Consider the following 16023-nt stretch of genomic DNA (forward strand, 5'->3'; position numbering starts at 1 on the left):
ATCATGTCCCAAGCCCTCTTGTTAAATTAATTGCCTGAGTTTCCTTTGTTTTACGTAGATGGATAAGTAAGGCTCATTGCCTGTGAGCTCATGGAAATAACTTCATTTGAACAACTGTTCCATCCATCTCGCTACAGTCTTTGTAGAAGGTGATTAAATACCACTTCCCACCCCAAACATATACAAACAGAAAGCCTTTGTAGCCATGGCACACTCTGTAACCATTTTTTCCTAGGATCCTGCCATTGTTTCCATGCCAATTTATTACATATCAGTCAGGTTGTGTTTAAAAAGCAGAAATCAAATAGCTAGTAGCTGAATTATAATGGACTTTTTTTTTTTTCCTTGCATAGGGGTTTAAGACTATGCAGGTATGGAACAGTTGTTAGTCGTGTACAAATGAAACCTATATGACTTTATCCTCTGATGGCAAAATGTTCTTCTACCCTAGGAGTGAGAGTAACACAACCAATGGAACCAAAATGCATGTTAAAAGCAAAATTGGTCTTTTGGACTGACTGCATCATTACCATCTGGGCAGCCTAGAGTGTTTTCCCATTTAGAAACCTGGAAGGACCATGGAAACTTCTCTTCCTGCTCTCTAGAGGGATAGATGGCCCCTTTTCGCCTCAGGTGCTCTATTTCTTGGTGAGATCAGCCCAGAAGGCCAGCTGCATCATGGGCTGCATCAAATGAAGCATAGCCAGCAGGTTGAGGAAGGTGATGGCCCCCCTCTGCTCTGCCCTTGGGAGGCCCCACCTGCAGTACTGTGTCCAGGTCTGGGGCCAAGCACAAGAAGGATGTGGGGCTGTTAGAACAGGTCCAGAGGAGGGCCACAAAGACAATCAGAGGGCTGGAGCACCTCTCCTGTGAAGAAAGGCTGAGAGATGGCTGGGGCTGTTCAGCCTGGAGAAGAGAAGGCTCCAGGGAGACCTCATCGCAGCTTTTCAGTACTTAAAGGGGACTTAAAAAAAGATAGAGAGCAAATTTTTACTCAGGCAGATAGTGATAAGATAAGGGTGAATGGTTTTAAACTAAAAGAGAGGAGATTTAGATTAGATGTCAGGAGGAAATTCTTCACTCAGAGGGTGGTGAGGCACTGGCACAGGTTGCCCAGAGAAGCTGTAGAAGCTTCTGTGGAAGCTTCTTAGAAGTTCTGGGGAAGCTTCTGTGGAAGCTTGTGAGAAGCTGCCCCATCCCTGGAAGTGTTCAAGGCCAGGTCAGATGGGGCCCTGGGCAACCTGGTCTGGTGGGAGGTGTCCCTGCCCATGGCAGGGGGGTTGGAACTAGGCGATCTTTAAGGTCCCTTCCAACCCAAGCTGTTCTATGCTTCTATGAAATATATAAAGGGAATGTTGTTACCACTTTTCCAAAATAATAGGTGGCTGGGCTGAAGAGGTAGGGGCCAGTCTCTGCAGGAAGGGAAGTGGCTCATGGCTGAACTGGGACAAGAAGTCAGGGCACAAGGAAGGAAGCAATTAGGTCCCTCAGGGCCACAGACAATTGGATGAGGAAGGTTCCTCATGTCTGAAACAAAGCACAGATTTCACACTCCTTATGGCCTGTGGTGAAGAAAGGTGACGGCTGGGTCAAGACTGCTGCCACGCAGTCCTCTCACTGTCCCTCTCTCCTTATCTCGTCCACAGCTATGTTTGTGTGACTGCACCACACGGCTCTATTCAGGCTGCAGGCACCGGGGAGAAGCCTGTAAGAAGGTGCATATCTGAATGCGAAGTAGCCAGCCATCTTTTGTGTAAACTACAGCATCATAAAAAATTCATGCCACTTGTAAACCAGAGCAACATGCAGAGGATTCTCATTCACGCGCACAAGATCTGTTCAGGCAGCAGAAAGCAGCTTTCCCAGGACTCAGGCACCTGACGTATCTATAGAAGTTCAGAGCCAGAGAGATGATCCACCCCAAAAGCAGCACAAAGTGTCCCATTCCAACGTTGCCTTATTCCAAACCCTGATATATACCTTGTCACATACCCTAACGCTTACCTATGAGCTGTCATGGAAGAGGATCAAAGAGCAAGTCCACACCCATGGAAATGCCATGCCAGATTCTTCTCCTCCCTTCTCCTACAGGCCCTTCATCCGAAGAAGCTTCTTTATCCGCAGGTGTAATGGAAACACACCGCTTCCCATACGTTCCACAAGGCTTCGGCCAGCCAACCAAAGGCAGCGTTGAACACAGTAACAGCAGCAGCAAAGATGGGCCAACTTTTAGGGTTTTTTAGGGTATGTTTTCAATCAGAATACATGCTGGCTATTACAGGAGGCTGGCCCCTCACTTAGCACCGGCTGAACCTGTGCTACCGTGTCTACTGCTATTGTTGCCGATGCTAATTAAAGCTAGCCCCGTGTTTGCCTACACACGTCGCAGTCATTTCACTGTGTAGGCAAGCCCTGAGGTCCCAAGGCTGTCAGAAGTCTGAGCGAGGTCCTCTATCTGAGGATCGATCTCCAAGCTGGTATGACCATTTCAGGGCATGCAGCACTTCATTCTCATGGAGAGGAACAATACTTAGCAAAATGCTTAGCAAATGAGCCAGCAAATTCTGCACAGCCACAGATACTGAGGAAGTTTTCAATGGAGCTCTGAGCAAAAAACAAACTGAAGGACTCCCAGAAAACAGGATTCTGCAGTCAGCGAAAATAAACCACCGCAGATTTCCAAAGGGAATTTAATATCTAAATTTCCATGCATGCATAGCTTTGCCATCTGAGTGCACACTTGTTGTATACTCACTGCTTACCATAAATTTCCTGGCTTGTTTACACCCACTTTTGTAACGACTTGGACCACATCATTTGACCCACGACATTGCAACTGAACTCTAACCTTTTGACTTAAAACTCCTAGAGGAAATTTGACGAAGTTTAGAAGTGTCAAAGAAACATGCATCTGTAGACTTTATTAAGGCTACTTAGCTGGAAAGAATTGTCAGAATGTATCTTGCTGTTATTGTCAACCATTTCTTCTAAATTAATTTTGAAGCAGTTCATCATCCGTCCTCTTCACCTCTTCCCAGTTTACAGCAGTCACTGTAAACATGGCTTGGACAGCATAAACGGGTAGAGCACTTTCCTTTTAAGAAAGAGGACGGCGTAACTTCATACCTCCGTGAACTTCACCTTATTTGGTAAGGATTCTGTAAAGGTTTGCAATCCACTACTCCTACAGGAACAGCAGTGGTCATGCCTGCACATCTCAAAGAGCTAAGAAAATCAAGCCATCACCCAAATCCATGCCCCTGCTATCTATACAAAGCAAGAAGTTTATAGTAAGCTAATCTCATTCCTTCTTATTCTTGTTCTTGTTATTGAACTCTACAGAAGCAACCAGGCAGGCACGAAGTTCAAGGCTACAGTGTCTTTCATAACAGTTGCACCAACTTATCTGGTATCTCATCTCGTCTCTGAACATGACCAAAACAGAAGGTTTCTTTGATCTGAAAGAATATGGCACACAAAGCACCAAAGACTCAAAAACCTTGTGCTAATCTTGACTTGCCACAATGTAAGTTTTGTTCAACTTGGGCATGCACCATATTGAAACTAAGAGCATTAAAATAAACTGCTGGTGGAAAGCCGGGTAGAGATAAGACTTTCCTCATTATAGATAAATGCAAGAAAGCACCATTTGGTTAGTTTATAGTTACAAACGGTGAACTCAAAGATCACCACAGAAGCAAGCTACCTTTAAAACAGAAAAGACAAACAAAGGGATGCTTGGCAAACTTCTTTTAGCAGGTGAGTTGTGCTTGTAAATGCAGACAAATCTCAGAATATCCAGGGCAAACCTCAAAGATTTCAGCCAGTTAAACAAGATTCTCCAGCCAGAAACATTAGATTCTGAAACACGGCCGTTTACAAGACATCTTTTTCAGCTGAAGAACAAAGTGCAGTACCATGAGAAGCTGGTGAGTAACAAGTCACTTGTCTGTACACGCAGAGTTTTAAGAATCCACATTTTCTCTGCTCTTCTAGAAACAAAGGGATTAGAGGAGGCCTGCGTCAGCAGAAAACTTCATGAAGAAAAATTTCAGAGAGTGTAAGAACATCAAAGAGACTAAAAAAAAAAAAAAGGACAAATTTCAAGACATTGGTAATTCTGTAGAGCACTTTTACTGCAAGAATACAGAGACTAGAACTCTAGCTGGTTTTATAACAGCCACAGATGTAGTAGTTGGGATTTGCTACTTATTTTGGTAAGCAGATGAGGAGGCCAACACAACATGCCTAGCTTTAATAACTAGAGCTCCAAGGACAGAGAATCTATGTGCACACATGGCTTTTTCTTTTTTTAATGCATATGATTAAGTCAAGGCCTATCAGGTACAACCAACCTTAAATTTTATGGCAGAATAAAATATTACGAGGAATAAAGTTTATGCTCAAAACCGAATGTAGTAGACTCAGGAGAAGACTGTCCACCAAGGTTTGAAACATTTGTTGAGTTAAGCAAAGAACTTTCTCAAGCTGAAGCATCTCTTTCTGTGAAAAGAATTTGCAACTTTACTGCCAGTGCTGAAAAAAAAACAAACTTCCACAAACCTCTAATTTGGGCAAAGAAGATTTCAAGGATGAAAGTTTTCTGCCTCATTCCACCTTATATTAGAAGAACTTTGCGTGAAAAATTCCGAAATCGATTTAGGTTGAGTCATTAGCTAAAGGCAACTCAAAGTCTTCTAGAATAGTGCTTCCTCAGCAGCAGTATGGTACTACACTCCCAAATTTGAACAGGCATGCTAGTAACCCAACATTTATAGTAGAAAAGCAAGCAGCAGACACAGTGGAAAAACTTCACAAGGTTCTGTTCAATCTGTAGCACTTTGGTGTCAGAGCCAACGAACTGGAAGCATTCAAACAATTTTCTGGGGTTTGAATGGTTTCTTCAAGTTGTATGATTGCTAACAAGTTCTGAGATAAAATTAATGAATCTGGTGAGTTATTTGCCTGAGAGACAGCAAGCAGCAGAAATAAAAGAGCATCAGTTTCCAACTTTTCTAACCATGATGGCACACAGCTGTAGTTAGTTTGACTCTTTGGAGCTGGCAGCGAGTAAAATCCAGCTTTCCCCTTTTTTCACTCTCCAAAAATAAGTATTCCTTTGCATAGTAAGTATTTAGATTTATAGCAGTTGCAAGCAAACTCACAAGCTAATGATTAAAAAAAAGCCGGCATTTTATTACATCGAGGTTTCTTACTGATTGACAACAATCATTCATTGGAGTAGAATAAGCTCATAAAGCTGGACAGCTTGCATAGGTATTTTTAAAGAAGGAGATGAGAAAGGTGGCACAGACAGCTTAATTTTAGACATGGAAAGAATTATTCACCTAAAAATAAGGACAGTACAAAAATAATGAACACAATTACTTCATCCAAGGCCACCTCTTCATGAACAGAAAGGAGCAAAGACAACCAGTGTATAGGATTGATTCGTCTTAAATTCTTTCACATCTATTTCAAACAGGAACTGGAAATTTTATTTAGCTTCTGTCCACTTAGATCTGTTCCTTCCTTAAACCAGGGAGAGGTATCAAACCTGTCAAACTTTAAGCCATCAAATCCAGTACTCTACCATGCCATCACTGAAAAATACACACATTTAAGAAAATAAAGCTAACAGAGACTAACTGTACAGTGCGTGGTCCTGATTTTGCCATTTACAGCAAACAGTCCACAGACAAAATTGTGATCAGGCAAGACTGTCCACAGACAAGAGTCAGACCATATGTTCAATTCATAAAGCTGGGGACTAAGCTTCTCTTTATAACAAGATCAGCTAGGCAAGTCAGTCTGAGATAATTGGAGTTTACTACTTGTATCTGTTGCAAAGACCACATGGAAAAGTAAATGAAGACGATGACATTTTGTGACAGAAGAATTAAATACCAGAACCCATTAACAATTAAAAAACAAACAAAACAAAAACAAAACACATAGTAAGACCAGCCTACTAATTAGGCAACAACTTATACAACTAGACTGGTGAGACTTAGTCATCACCCGCCAGAAACAGAAAATGAAAAGACTTTAAAATTTATTCTTATCATACACAATATATTGCAGCAGATATCCATAAACTCCAGCTGTTCATCAGCACGACAGAGAATGTAAGATTATAAATCTAACAATTCAAGATACAGACATGTTTTTGAAGCAGTATTTCTAAACCTTTGTAAATAGATGAACAAGCTTCCATTTTTGTGAGCAGCTTTGATGACATGGTGTTAGTGTATGGAAGTATCTTCATTTACATCTCCTCGAGGCTTCTCTTGATAGCTTCTTCTAATTCTGCATCTTCCTCTGTATGAATACAAAAAAAATTATAATCTCAAACTATGGTTGATAACTAGTCATAGACACAATTGCATTATTATTACCGCATAAAGCAACAAATTACTTCTGTGGGCAATGCCAGTAGACTGAAAATAAGTTACAAAACCAAAAAGGAAGTTATTTCCCTTCTTACATCTTACACCACCTTTTAAACACTCCAAAACAGAAACAACCTCTACAACCCTTCACTGTGTTAACTAGGGGCCGCCTGGTGATTCGTGTAAGATTGTAATGCAACTGCATATTTATCAGTCAAACGAATAACCACAATTAGCACTATGCATCAAGAAAAATAAGTAAAACCTTAACACAAAAAGACAGACACACAAAACAAGCAGTGTTTTTGCTCCAGTTCCTTGTCAATAGATATTCCTGTACCTAAATTGTGACTTGGCACCATTGTTGTCACTCCCACTGGGAAGACATGAAGCATAGATAAAGTCATGATAAAGTCATATTAACCATAAGAGCAGCCCGCTTCAGGGCTGTAATATTTTTGATGGTGGGAGCAAGGCTGCACCGTGCTCATCTGATTTGTTAACGACGTCTCAAACACCCCCCGTAATTCTCAGAACAGCAGCTCTGCTCCGGCCTTACCTTTAGGTTGTCTTAGGCACTAATTGTTTGGGGTTAGTGAATTAAACATCCTGAAGATAAACAAGGTCAGTATTAATACTATTGGCATAGTTAGAAAAATTATAAAAGCCTTCAGGCACACTATAATTCCTAAGCAGTTCATCTTCTGCTTTAGGAGGACAGGAGCACAGTCTACAACAAAAGCTGACTGGTTTAGGTCTACTCTTATGACAAAGGAAAGTGAATAGCTACGTATACACACACACTAATAGATTTTGAAACTTTGATTACTGTTGGGCTATTGCTGTATTTGAAGTTCACATCTGAGATTTCTGCAAGGCCTAGCTTTGTAAAGAAATGACACCAATGAATGTTCTCTGGTGTCTGCTAAGCCATTTTCATTCAGCTGGACTTTCTTGCAACAGCCGATACTAATGACAAAGAGGTAAGTTAGTTTCTGAAAGGAAAACATTACATGGTCACAGAAACAAAGATGGATTTCTGAAACTAAAACAAAGCAGAAAGGCACACTTACAGACAACTGCTTGCACTAATGTAAGTTGTCAGTAATCCACTATTCTGTGTAGCTACCAAGACTAAGCTCCAAACCATGACTCTGCTGCTCGTGGCACACAGCTTCCCAAAGTGATGCCCGGATTGGCTTGTATTCCCTGGAGCTGCTGAAGCAACCTTTTCTGCCTCCAACATTTGCTTTTGCTTTGTCCTCTTTTAGCAGCTGCTGGTGCTTTTTCATTTTTATCCATTTCTGGAGTTGATTTTGCCTCCTCATTCCCTCTTACCCCCTTCGAGGGCTATTGTTAGCCACGCACACAGCTAGCTCGCGGCAGCTGAAGCCAGGCTGCTTCATAAGGCTGGTCCTGATGCCTCAAGTACAGAAGACATCTGGACCCAGGACATCTTGCACGCGCCAAATGCCACCGCTATCATTAATGGCAACATCCAGTGCTTAGCAGCACCTGAGCATGGCAAACTTTCAGGACTGTAGATGAATGTATTTTTAATAGCTATTTAGCAACAGTTGTTAAATTTATCACTGAATACATTCTGGGAAGATCGTTACCTTAGTTTTATCACTGCATTTGTACAAAGTATTTATCAATATTTTTGTTCTTTTTAGAAGTGGGAAGGGGAAGAGTCAAGTCTTTAAACAGAACATTATTTCAAATGCATTGCAGTCTGTCCCTAAAATTAAGTAACTACATTGTACGAACATCACCCCTAAGCACAGCAGCAAAAGGTTGAAAACAATTTCAAATAAGGTAAGATATGATGCGAGCAGATACTTGTACTGCTGATTCAAACTTGTGCATAAATCTACAGCTCACTTTTAGGAGACGAGAGGGCTTGGTTGAGATATAGTACCTAATTCTGAACCATTTATTCAGAAGTTCAACTATTTATTGCGCAGTTCTACTCGCAGTCAGAGTCATATTAAACTGGTATGAAGTGAGCTCAGTCACATCTTAAATAGCACAATGCCCAGTGGTGCACCAATAAAAATAGATTTCAAGTCTGCTGGCATACTTTTCGGCCTAGGACGTTCTTTTTTCTTTTTAACTCACAGTATTCTCGACTACTCATTATTCCCCAGAATATTTTAGAGTATTCTTAAGAGGTCACTTGCCAGAAAAATGATTTTGAGTTTCTGTATCTTCTGTAACTAATAGCAATCCTGAAAATAGAGAAGTAAAAATTAAAACGGACCTTCCTGTTTCTTTTTTTCTTCTAAGCTCCTTTTCACTGTAAGTTCCATATCTTCATCCTCTTCACTATCTGAAAAATAATTGCATAGATTAAATGTAAATTACACATTGCTTCTAAGAAATAAGTCAGTCACCTCTTACACTTATCTTACTATAATAACATTGTAGTTTGGATTTTAAGAACTACACGTGAACTTAGCTATGTTTTCTTGCCTAAATACTCCATCTGAGCAACAGAGTGCTACAGCTAAACTCAGCAGTGCAATGCGTCAATTGAACAATACAATTCAGCAGATGTTGTTCAAATCTCACAGAAACCAGCAGAAATGCTTAGTTTGATCTGTTAATTTGTCATAGCCAACCCCAGCCAAAATCCTACCACCACTTCCTTTCTAAGTAATGCTCTTCACAAGGCTGGTTTCCAGCTCCAGAATGACAGCTGTATTTTGAAATGTCTAGCAGGGATTGGTGTACCTAAACTTTTTTTCCCCCCACTTGTTTTAAATGGAGACTCAGAAAATTACAGGTTAACACCCAAAGAAGTCCATTAGTCACATCATGTATTCGCTCTCCCGCTAGAGGCTGGTGCTGTTTTGGGAGATGGTCTCTGTAATGAGGTTGTATAATATTCACAGTGAACTAGGTCTCCGACGGTCACAGCAACAGAAGCACTTCCCTTTAAAACCAGTTCATTTACTAGTACATAAATGAAATTCTGGTTATGTTTAGAGGCAAGGAAGATTCTGATATGGACATCTAAATTACTAACTGTGTGACTTTAGGCATTTTAAATGATTTAAGTATTTGAAGTGACAAATACACATTATCCACACACATTGTCCTCAAGCCTCTGACACACACACCTTGTTTGAATAGCAGCATTACTGACTCTCCTGACTCCAGGAATTCAAACACCAACAGCTCCTATCAAGCAGAACTCAGGAGCCCACAAAGATGCCAGAGACTTCTGAATACGTACTAAAGTTAGAAAGGTCTTTCTCCAGCCGCTTAGCTGATTGCCTGTGCATCCTTTTTGGAGCTGCCTACTATCTCTGGGTAGAAGATACACCTCCCTGTATATGACCATCCAAAGCAAACAAAATATAAGAAACAAAAACCCAGACAAACCCCAAACAAATGTCATTTAAATCACTTATGAGAGAAAAAGTGCAAAGAAAAGGCTTTGCACAAGTGGCCTCCCCCTTGTCAATGACCATTTTAATCTTCCAGCCTGGAAGATATATCTGACTGCTCTACAGTGTTGTACCTGTTAGAGATGTAACAGCTGAAGCAATCACTCCCTAACTCATTTCTTGGCATAAGTATAATGGAAGAATTGAGATCTCGAGACCAGTAAGTAGCAAGGCAAAGTACAAGAGATTCTCTGGTTTGCTGCCATTTCAAATAAAAGTGCATCGAGAGCACTTTCCTGGAGGTGTTTTTTTTTTTCCAGGCAACTTGACAGAAGATGTTGGCAAATGGGAAAGGCAAAATTCTGCATATTGCAACCTGCATAGACAGCTATACAGCAGAGGACAGGAGCAGTCAGAAGTTCAGCAGCTTCTTTCAGATATTAGCTAAAGAAGTCAGCTTTCCTGGAACTGGTTGTACAATCAGTCAGTATTTACCACAGAAAGAACCACGATGGCAACCCACTTGTATGATGTGCACAGCACTTTTCTGCTTACTCCTGGCTTCTCTGGCCCAGGCAATTGGCTTGCCTGAGATTCAGTTTTTCAGAATACAGATCCTTAGCTAAAGTGGATTTTACTGTCAACTGGGATAGTTATGAATATTTGAAAAGAATCTGTAAGTGAGTTACTATTTTAGTTCATTAAGAAAATTAAGGATTCATCTTACGTATTAATTCTCATCTTACCAAAATGTTTTACCAGTCACACCACTTTAATTACCCCCCTGTAATAACATGGGATACACGTCCATATTGGAACAGAGGTATGTGCAAACTGGCATGCAAAACATTTAAATGTTTTAAAAACAAGTTGCCTGTCTCATGATTTATCATGCTACTTATATGCAATAGCAGAACACTGCTCAATAGTTACAGCACAGAGAGCAGGTTTGCCTAAAGCACAGTTGAAGAAACACCATTCCACTACCTACACCTGTAAGCAAGCCTATTTTATTAGGGCATATAGTTTGCAAGCCTCTGGAAATGAAAGCACAGTTCATACACAGTAAGTGGTAGGTAACCAGTTGTGTCCTACAGACTGGGCATTCCACATATTGCATCTCAATTAATATAATACACTGATACCAAGTCAGCTATGGCTAAGATAAATTGAGCCAGAAGAGCTCAGAGAAACTATGAAACTTGAAAACAATTAGTACAGATCATATTCTGCCTAGTTAGAGAGGAAAACATCACCTCAGAGTCAAATGTTTTTCCAAAGCGCATGAGAAGTCTCACGAGCTACACTCTGCATCCACTGATCTCAAGTTCGGTCATTATTTGCAAGACTTCTCCCCCCTCTACCTAACTACATTAACGCATGTTCAACTTCCCACACAGGCAGTTGCTGGATTCTTGTAAATCTTTGAGTTGGTAAAAGCTAACCTATTAAGAAGCCAAGAAATCTAATCTAGAACTTTTTTTTACCTTTTTTTTTTTTGGGCAAAGGCTTGTCAGTATCTCAAACTGTACTGACTTTCCCCATGCAAAACCAAAAGCATGATAACACTTGTCCACTATACCACCCTCTGCCCCTAAACCTACACAAAGCAAAGATTAAAGGTGTCACGTTGAGTGTCTGGTGAGGCAGGCACAAAAGGAGTAAAGTTTCTGGATCAGAAAATTGTAAGATATTCTGATACGGCTCTGCGGGAATCAGGAATAAAACTAACAATCAGAATAAAGACTGTCTGTAGGCAAAAATCTTAATATAAATGTTTCAACAAATAAAGGGATGAGGAGCAGGAACTCAGCTTGCCTTACGGGCTAGGCAGCAATAATTAAGCATGGAAGTCATCACTTGTCAACCAAGAAGGAAGGGCCAACGGATTGAACAGATGCATTTTTAAGTCAGAAGAGACCAGGCTGACTTCCCACGCTGGACAGGTCATTGTGCTTGACCTAACGTTGCTTGTGGTGTGCCTGTATCCTGTGGCTGAACTCCGCTTTGAAGAAGATCTTGGATTCTAGTTAACGTGCCCAACGCCAGTATCACAGAACTACAAAACGGCTGAGGTTGGGAGAGACCTCTGGAGGTCATCTTGTCCACCCCCCTGCTCAAGCAGGGTCACCTAGAGCCACAGCTGCCCAGGCCCATGTCCAGATGGCTCTGGAGTATCTCCAGGTATTGTACCGGGGAGCCCAGAACTGGACGGGTGTAGCCTCACCAGCGTTGAGTAAAGAGGATGGATCTCCTCCCTCAGCCTGCTGGCAGTCCTCAGCCCACAGGTCGCAGCCCAGGAGACTGGTGGCCTTCTTTGCTTCAGGAGGACATTGCTGGCTCACGGTCAATTGGTTGTCCACGAGGACCTCTAGGTCCTCTTCTGGAAAGCTGCTTTCCAGCTGGTTGACCCTCAGCTTTTACTGATGCCTGGGGTCGCTCCTCCCCAGGTGCAGGACTTCGCACTTCTTGGCTGAATTTCACGAAGTTCCTATCAGCCCATTTCTCCAGCCTGCCCAGGAGGTGGATGTTCCTCTGGATGGCCGCGTGACCCTCTGGTGTAACAGCCACTCCTCCTAGGTTTGTGGTATCAGCACACTCTGCCTCCTCAGCACAACCATTAATGAAGATGTTAAACAGCATTGGGCCCAGCGCTGACCCACGGGGTACACCCATAGTTACTGGCCTTCACGCCACTGATCAGCTGGGTTTGGCCATTCAGATGGTTTTTAATCCAGCCCGCGGTCCACTCATCCAGCCCACACTTCCTCAGCCTGTACTTCATCAGCATATACTTTTGGTGCTGCTGGCACCTTCTGAAGACGTAGGGTAAATGAAAACACATGACTTGGAGAAATCAGGCATGTCCTGTTTTTCTTGTTAAAAACGCTTAGCACACTCTGTAGCTCCCAGCTCCTCTGGGGTCACAGAGAAGCAGCAATTGCCCTATTTCTCAGCCAGAGCATCTTAAGATATAGCTTCTTCTCCAGTACATTTTGTTAGATAAACAGCTAAGAAACTCTGTACCTATTCTCTCACAGAAATCCTGCTGCTCTCTGTTGTCCTCACATATTGCCAAGTTCCTGCTGGAAGGAATAAAACAGGAATGCAAATTCTGTATGAGAACAGAGCTCAGTGATTAGGAAGGTTAACCCTAGAGACGGGAGTAAATGCAGTAACTTTCCTTGAGAGACATTGTACAGCAATATTTCCCCGGTCTCAGAAACCTACTCTGGAAACTGTTAAGCTTGCACAGAATGCAAGCGCCACCCACTGTCCTGACATCCAAGTGTCAGATGGAATTTGGATCAGTGACCCACACATCTCAGAGTAATTAAATCCCCTCTTCTACCTGACACTATTCTTCTTCTGCAACCTCCCCAGTTACTACTATCACCTTAATAGCTCCCATCAGGTGTCTGGCTGCTCAGTCACACTGAAGACTTGATGATTGCCCTCTCTTGGCCTTTGTCGTTCTCTCCCTTGCCTTGTCATAAAACTTGTTAACGCACCTCCGGACTGCTTCACACGTTGAGCAGTCTTGCACCCTACCTTCGCTTCCCTCTCCTATGACACTCTTAGTCTCAGTGACTCCCAGTTTCATCTGCCTCTTTACCGTCCCGATGCACAGTCACAGAACTATCACACTTAACTCTCTCTCCAGCCACTTTCCCTTCTTACAGTTGACATCTGAAGTTTTAGTGCTACATTCCCTTGAGGGTACTGTTGAAATTACCTCATTCAGGATCCTAATGACTACTTAGCCAAAAACATAAGATCGGCACCCCACCCTTATCAATCCTCTTCACTGTGTGTGATCATGCTGCCTTTAAAATACTGTTCCTTGGCTTCCACAATCCCTTCCTTGATTCCTTCTTCACTAAGTCCCTGGAGGTTCTTCCCCATACACTCCTCCCCAGTACTTACTGCTCTGCTGTCTGTTTCTTCATTAGGCAATATCATCTGTAAATACACGTGCAGCTACTCCCTGTCGAGGTTTCACAAATACAGAAGACCATCTCTTCCTACATGCAAACCAAAGCCTCATTCTATATTATCTCTCCCTGCAGATGTTCCCTCATCTGTGCATTCAAGTGTAGCATGAACACAAATAAAGCTCTTAATCCCTGACCCTGCTCCAACTGCATTTTTTTGGAAACTGGATAACATGGATAATACCATGACGTTCACTCAGACTTTCATTTAACCTTCATCTTAGATATCTCTCTAAAAAAAAATTCAAAAAAATCACAACCAGGTTAAATTAAACCTTGAAGATATTTTTTTTTGGCATGACCTGGGTGGTGAGGTCTTCCCAGTTCATCCACTTGGCTAGAATTTTTGTTAAGGCTCATTATCTGAGGTCTTAATATACCTAAGGGCTTTCTGCCTAGGGCATACATACATATATTCAAATGTACACACAGATGTCACCGACATACCAAAGCTAATAACTTCCTGTTGTAGCTTAACACAAGGCTACAACCCAAGGCTGACTTTCTTCTTACTCCCTCCTGCAGTTGACTGTGGCCATTGTAAAAGCTGTGTACATAAAGGAATAAATGCTTCCCATAGTTCATTCGTGGTGCAGGCAGTGTGCATCACACTGCAGATGCTTATGCCAGTCGTGTTCAATCTCTTTGGACGTGAGGGGCTGGAGGTTGTGACCTGTCTTTAGTCGCTTGCAGTCTGACACTTGCGTTAGCTGAAAGTTCAAAAAAAGCATCGTGCATCACTGTGCCATTGATTTTGACAGTCTCATGAGGCAGCCTGGCTCTTTAAAGAAAGGAGAAGAAAAGTCTCCTTGTGGTTGTCTTCTTATCAAAAAACTCTTTTACTTAAGAGCTGAGTCAATTAAGGATCTCATTACAACATGAGTTTCTGAGAAATACAGCTAAGCTAAAGCCCTCATTTTATACAAGAATCACTTTTGTCAACTGAGAAGTGCTGGCATTCATACTGGTGTCAGCATGCCCTCAACATTGTCCAGCGTTCATTAGAACTGTAATTTGTAGCAGTGCTGGCATTCTGAGATATCAGGTGTCGAGATACAGACAAGAGATTGTGCTGTTTTTCTGCATGCAACAAACCCTTCTTTGTAAAGGAAAAATTCGTTTTACCCTTCTCAAACCACTCTATCAACATGCATGAATCTCCCATCATGTGTTGTGCCTTCAGCATGAAATTAAAACTCTTGTATTTATGAACTCAGGTTTAAAAGCAGCAGAAGAAATAAGTAATAAACATCTTGCCTACTCTTTTCATACCTCAGAGGAAATTCATGGTCTCCTAATGTAACATATAGTTGATAGCCTGCTCCAATATATGCAATAACTTCTTTTTTTCCCCTTTTTTTTTAAATACGTATAGTACAATTGCCACAGCAGATCTGCTGAAATGGTAAAACAGTTCACAAGATGCAACAGTCAGAGATTGCCACCACATGCTCACAAGCTAATGATAGCTTTGTGAAGATGATTCAGAGACATTGCTTCTTCGTTTTGAAGCTCATTCAGTCCCAAAAACTCTCTTATATTTTTCAACACAACTTTTTTTGTTGTTGTTTTTCACCTATTTTTCCCTCTAGAATACTGCCCCCAGGTTTGAGACTGTTGGAAATCAAGAAAATCTCATTTCTATTTCCTTATATTCAACTGTGTTTCTGTAACAGGACAACAGGTTTTACCAGCCTACAATACATAGCACAACTTTCCACCTCAGCCCTCCGATACTGGCCTTGCTACAGTAAGATTTGTGAATGCTTGCTGATGCTGCTGACCAGTGAAGCACGTATTCTGACATGGCTATGTCTTTTTTAAAAGACCTTGATAGACCTTTGGCAGTGACATCAACCCACTACCCACAGAACATAGTCCTGTCATCAAAACCGAGTTTTCAAGTTGATTCTGTTCATTATGAGTTTGCCTGAGAACAGGACACAAGCATGATTCCAGCAACTTCCTGCTTAAAACATATATATGCACACATATTTTCGGTAATGACCACATGCATAACTTTAGTGGGATGCACAATGACCAAACAGCTAGCAAATTAAGGTTTCGGTTAGCTCAAACTCATCATTCTTAGCCAGAATACCCTGGTGAATGAAGCTATACCAGCAAAACCACTCAAAAGGGAGCTAGAATACCCTTATGGAGCAACACAGTCATTCCCCTCTTCTCACCATCTGGTACTGGTAAGTCACACAACAAACCACACGTGAAAGAAGTCTCTAC

At 41.7% G+C, this 16023-nt stretch overlaps 1 protein-coding gene across 4 annotated transcripts in view; it reads right to left on the bottom strand.

Annotated features, from left to right (window-relative positions):
* Nucleotides 1-5175: 5175 nt before the first annotated feature.
* Nucleotides 5176-16023, bottom strand: part of ZNF451 (zinc finger protein 451) — a 42748-nt gene continuing 31900 nt past the window's right edge. For 3 of the 4 annotated variants that reach the window (XM_080584869.1, XM_080584866.1, XM_080584868.1), the window contains exons 14-15: nt 8656-8724; nt 5176-6321 (exon numbers count right to left, since the gene is read on the bottom strand). In XM_080584869.1, the coding sequence (XP_080440995.1) occupies nt 6269-6321; nt 8656-8724 (122 nt within the window). In that variant the 3' untranslated portion in view covers nt 5176-6268. Of the gene's footprint in view, nt 6322-6951; nt 7002-8655; nt 8725-16023 lie in introns of all 4 variants that reach the window. The other variant, XM_080584867.1, reaches the window with a different exon arrangement.

The sequence above is a fragment of the Anser brachyrhynchus genome (assembly GCF_964034855.1).
Source record: "Anser brachyrhynchus genome assembly, chromosome: 3".
Taxonomy (NCBI): domain Eukaryota; kingdom Metazoa; phylum Chordata; class Aves; order Anseriformes; family Anatidae; genus Anser; species Anser brachyrhynchus.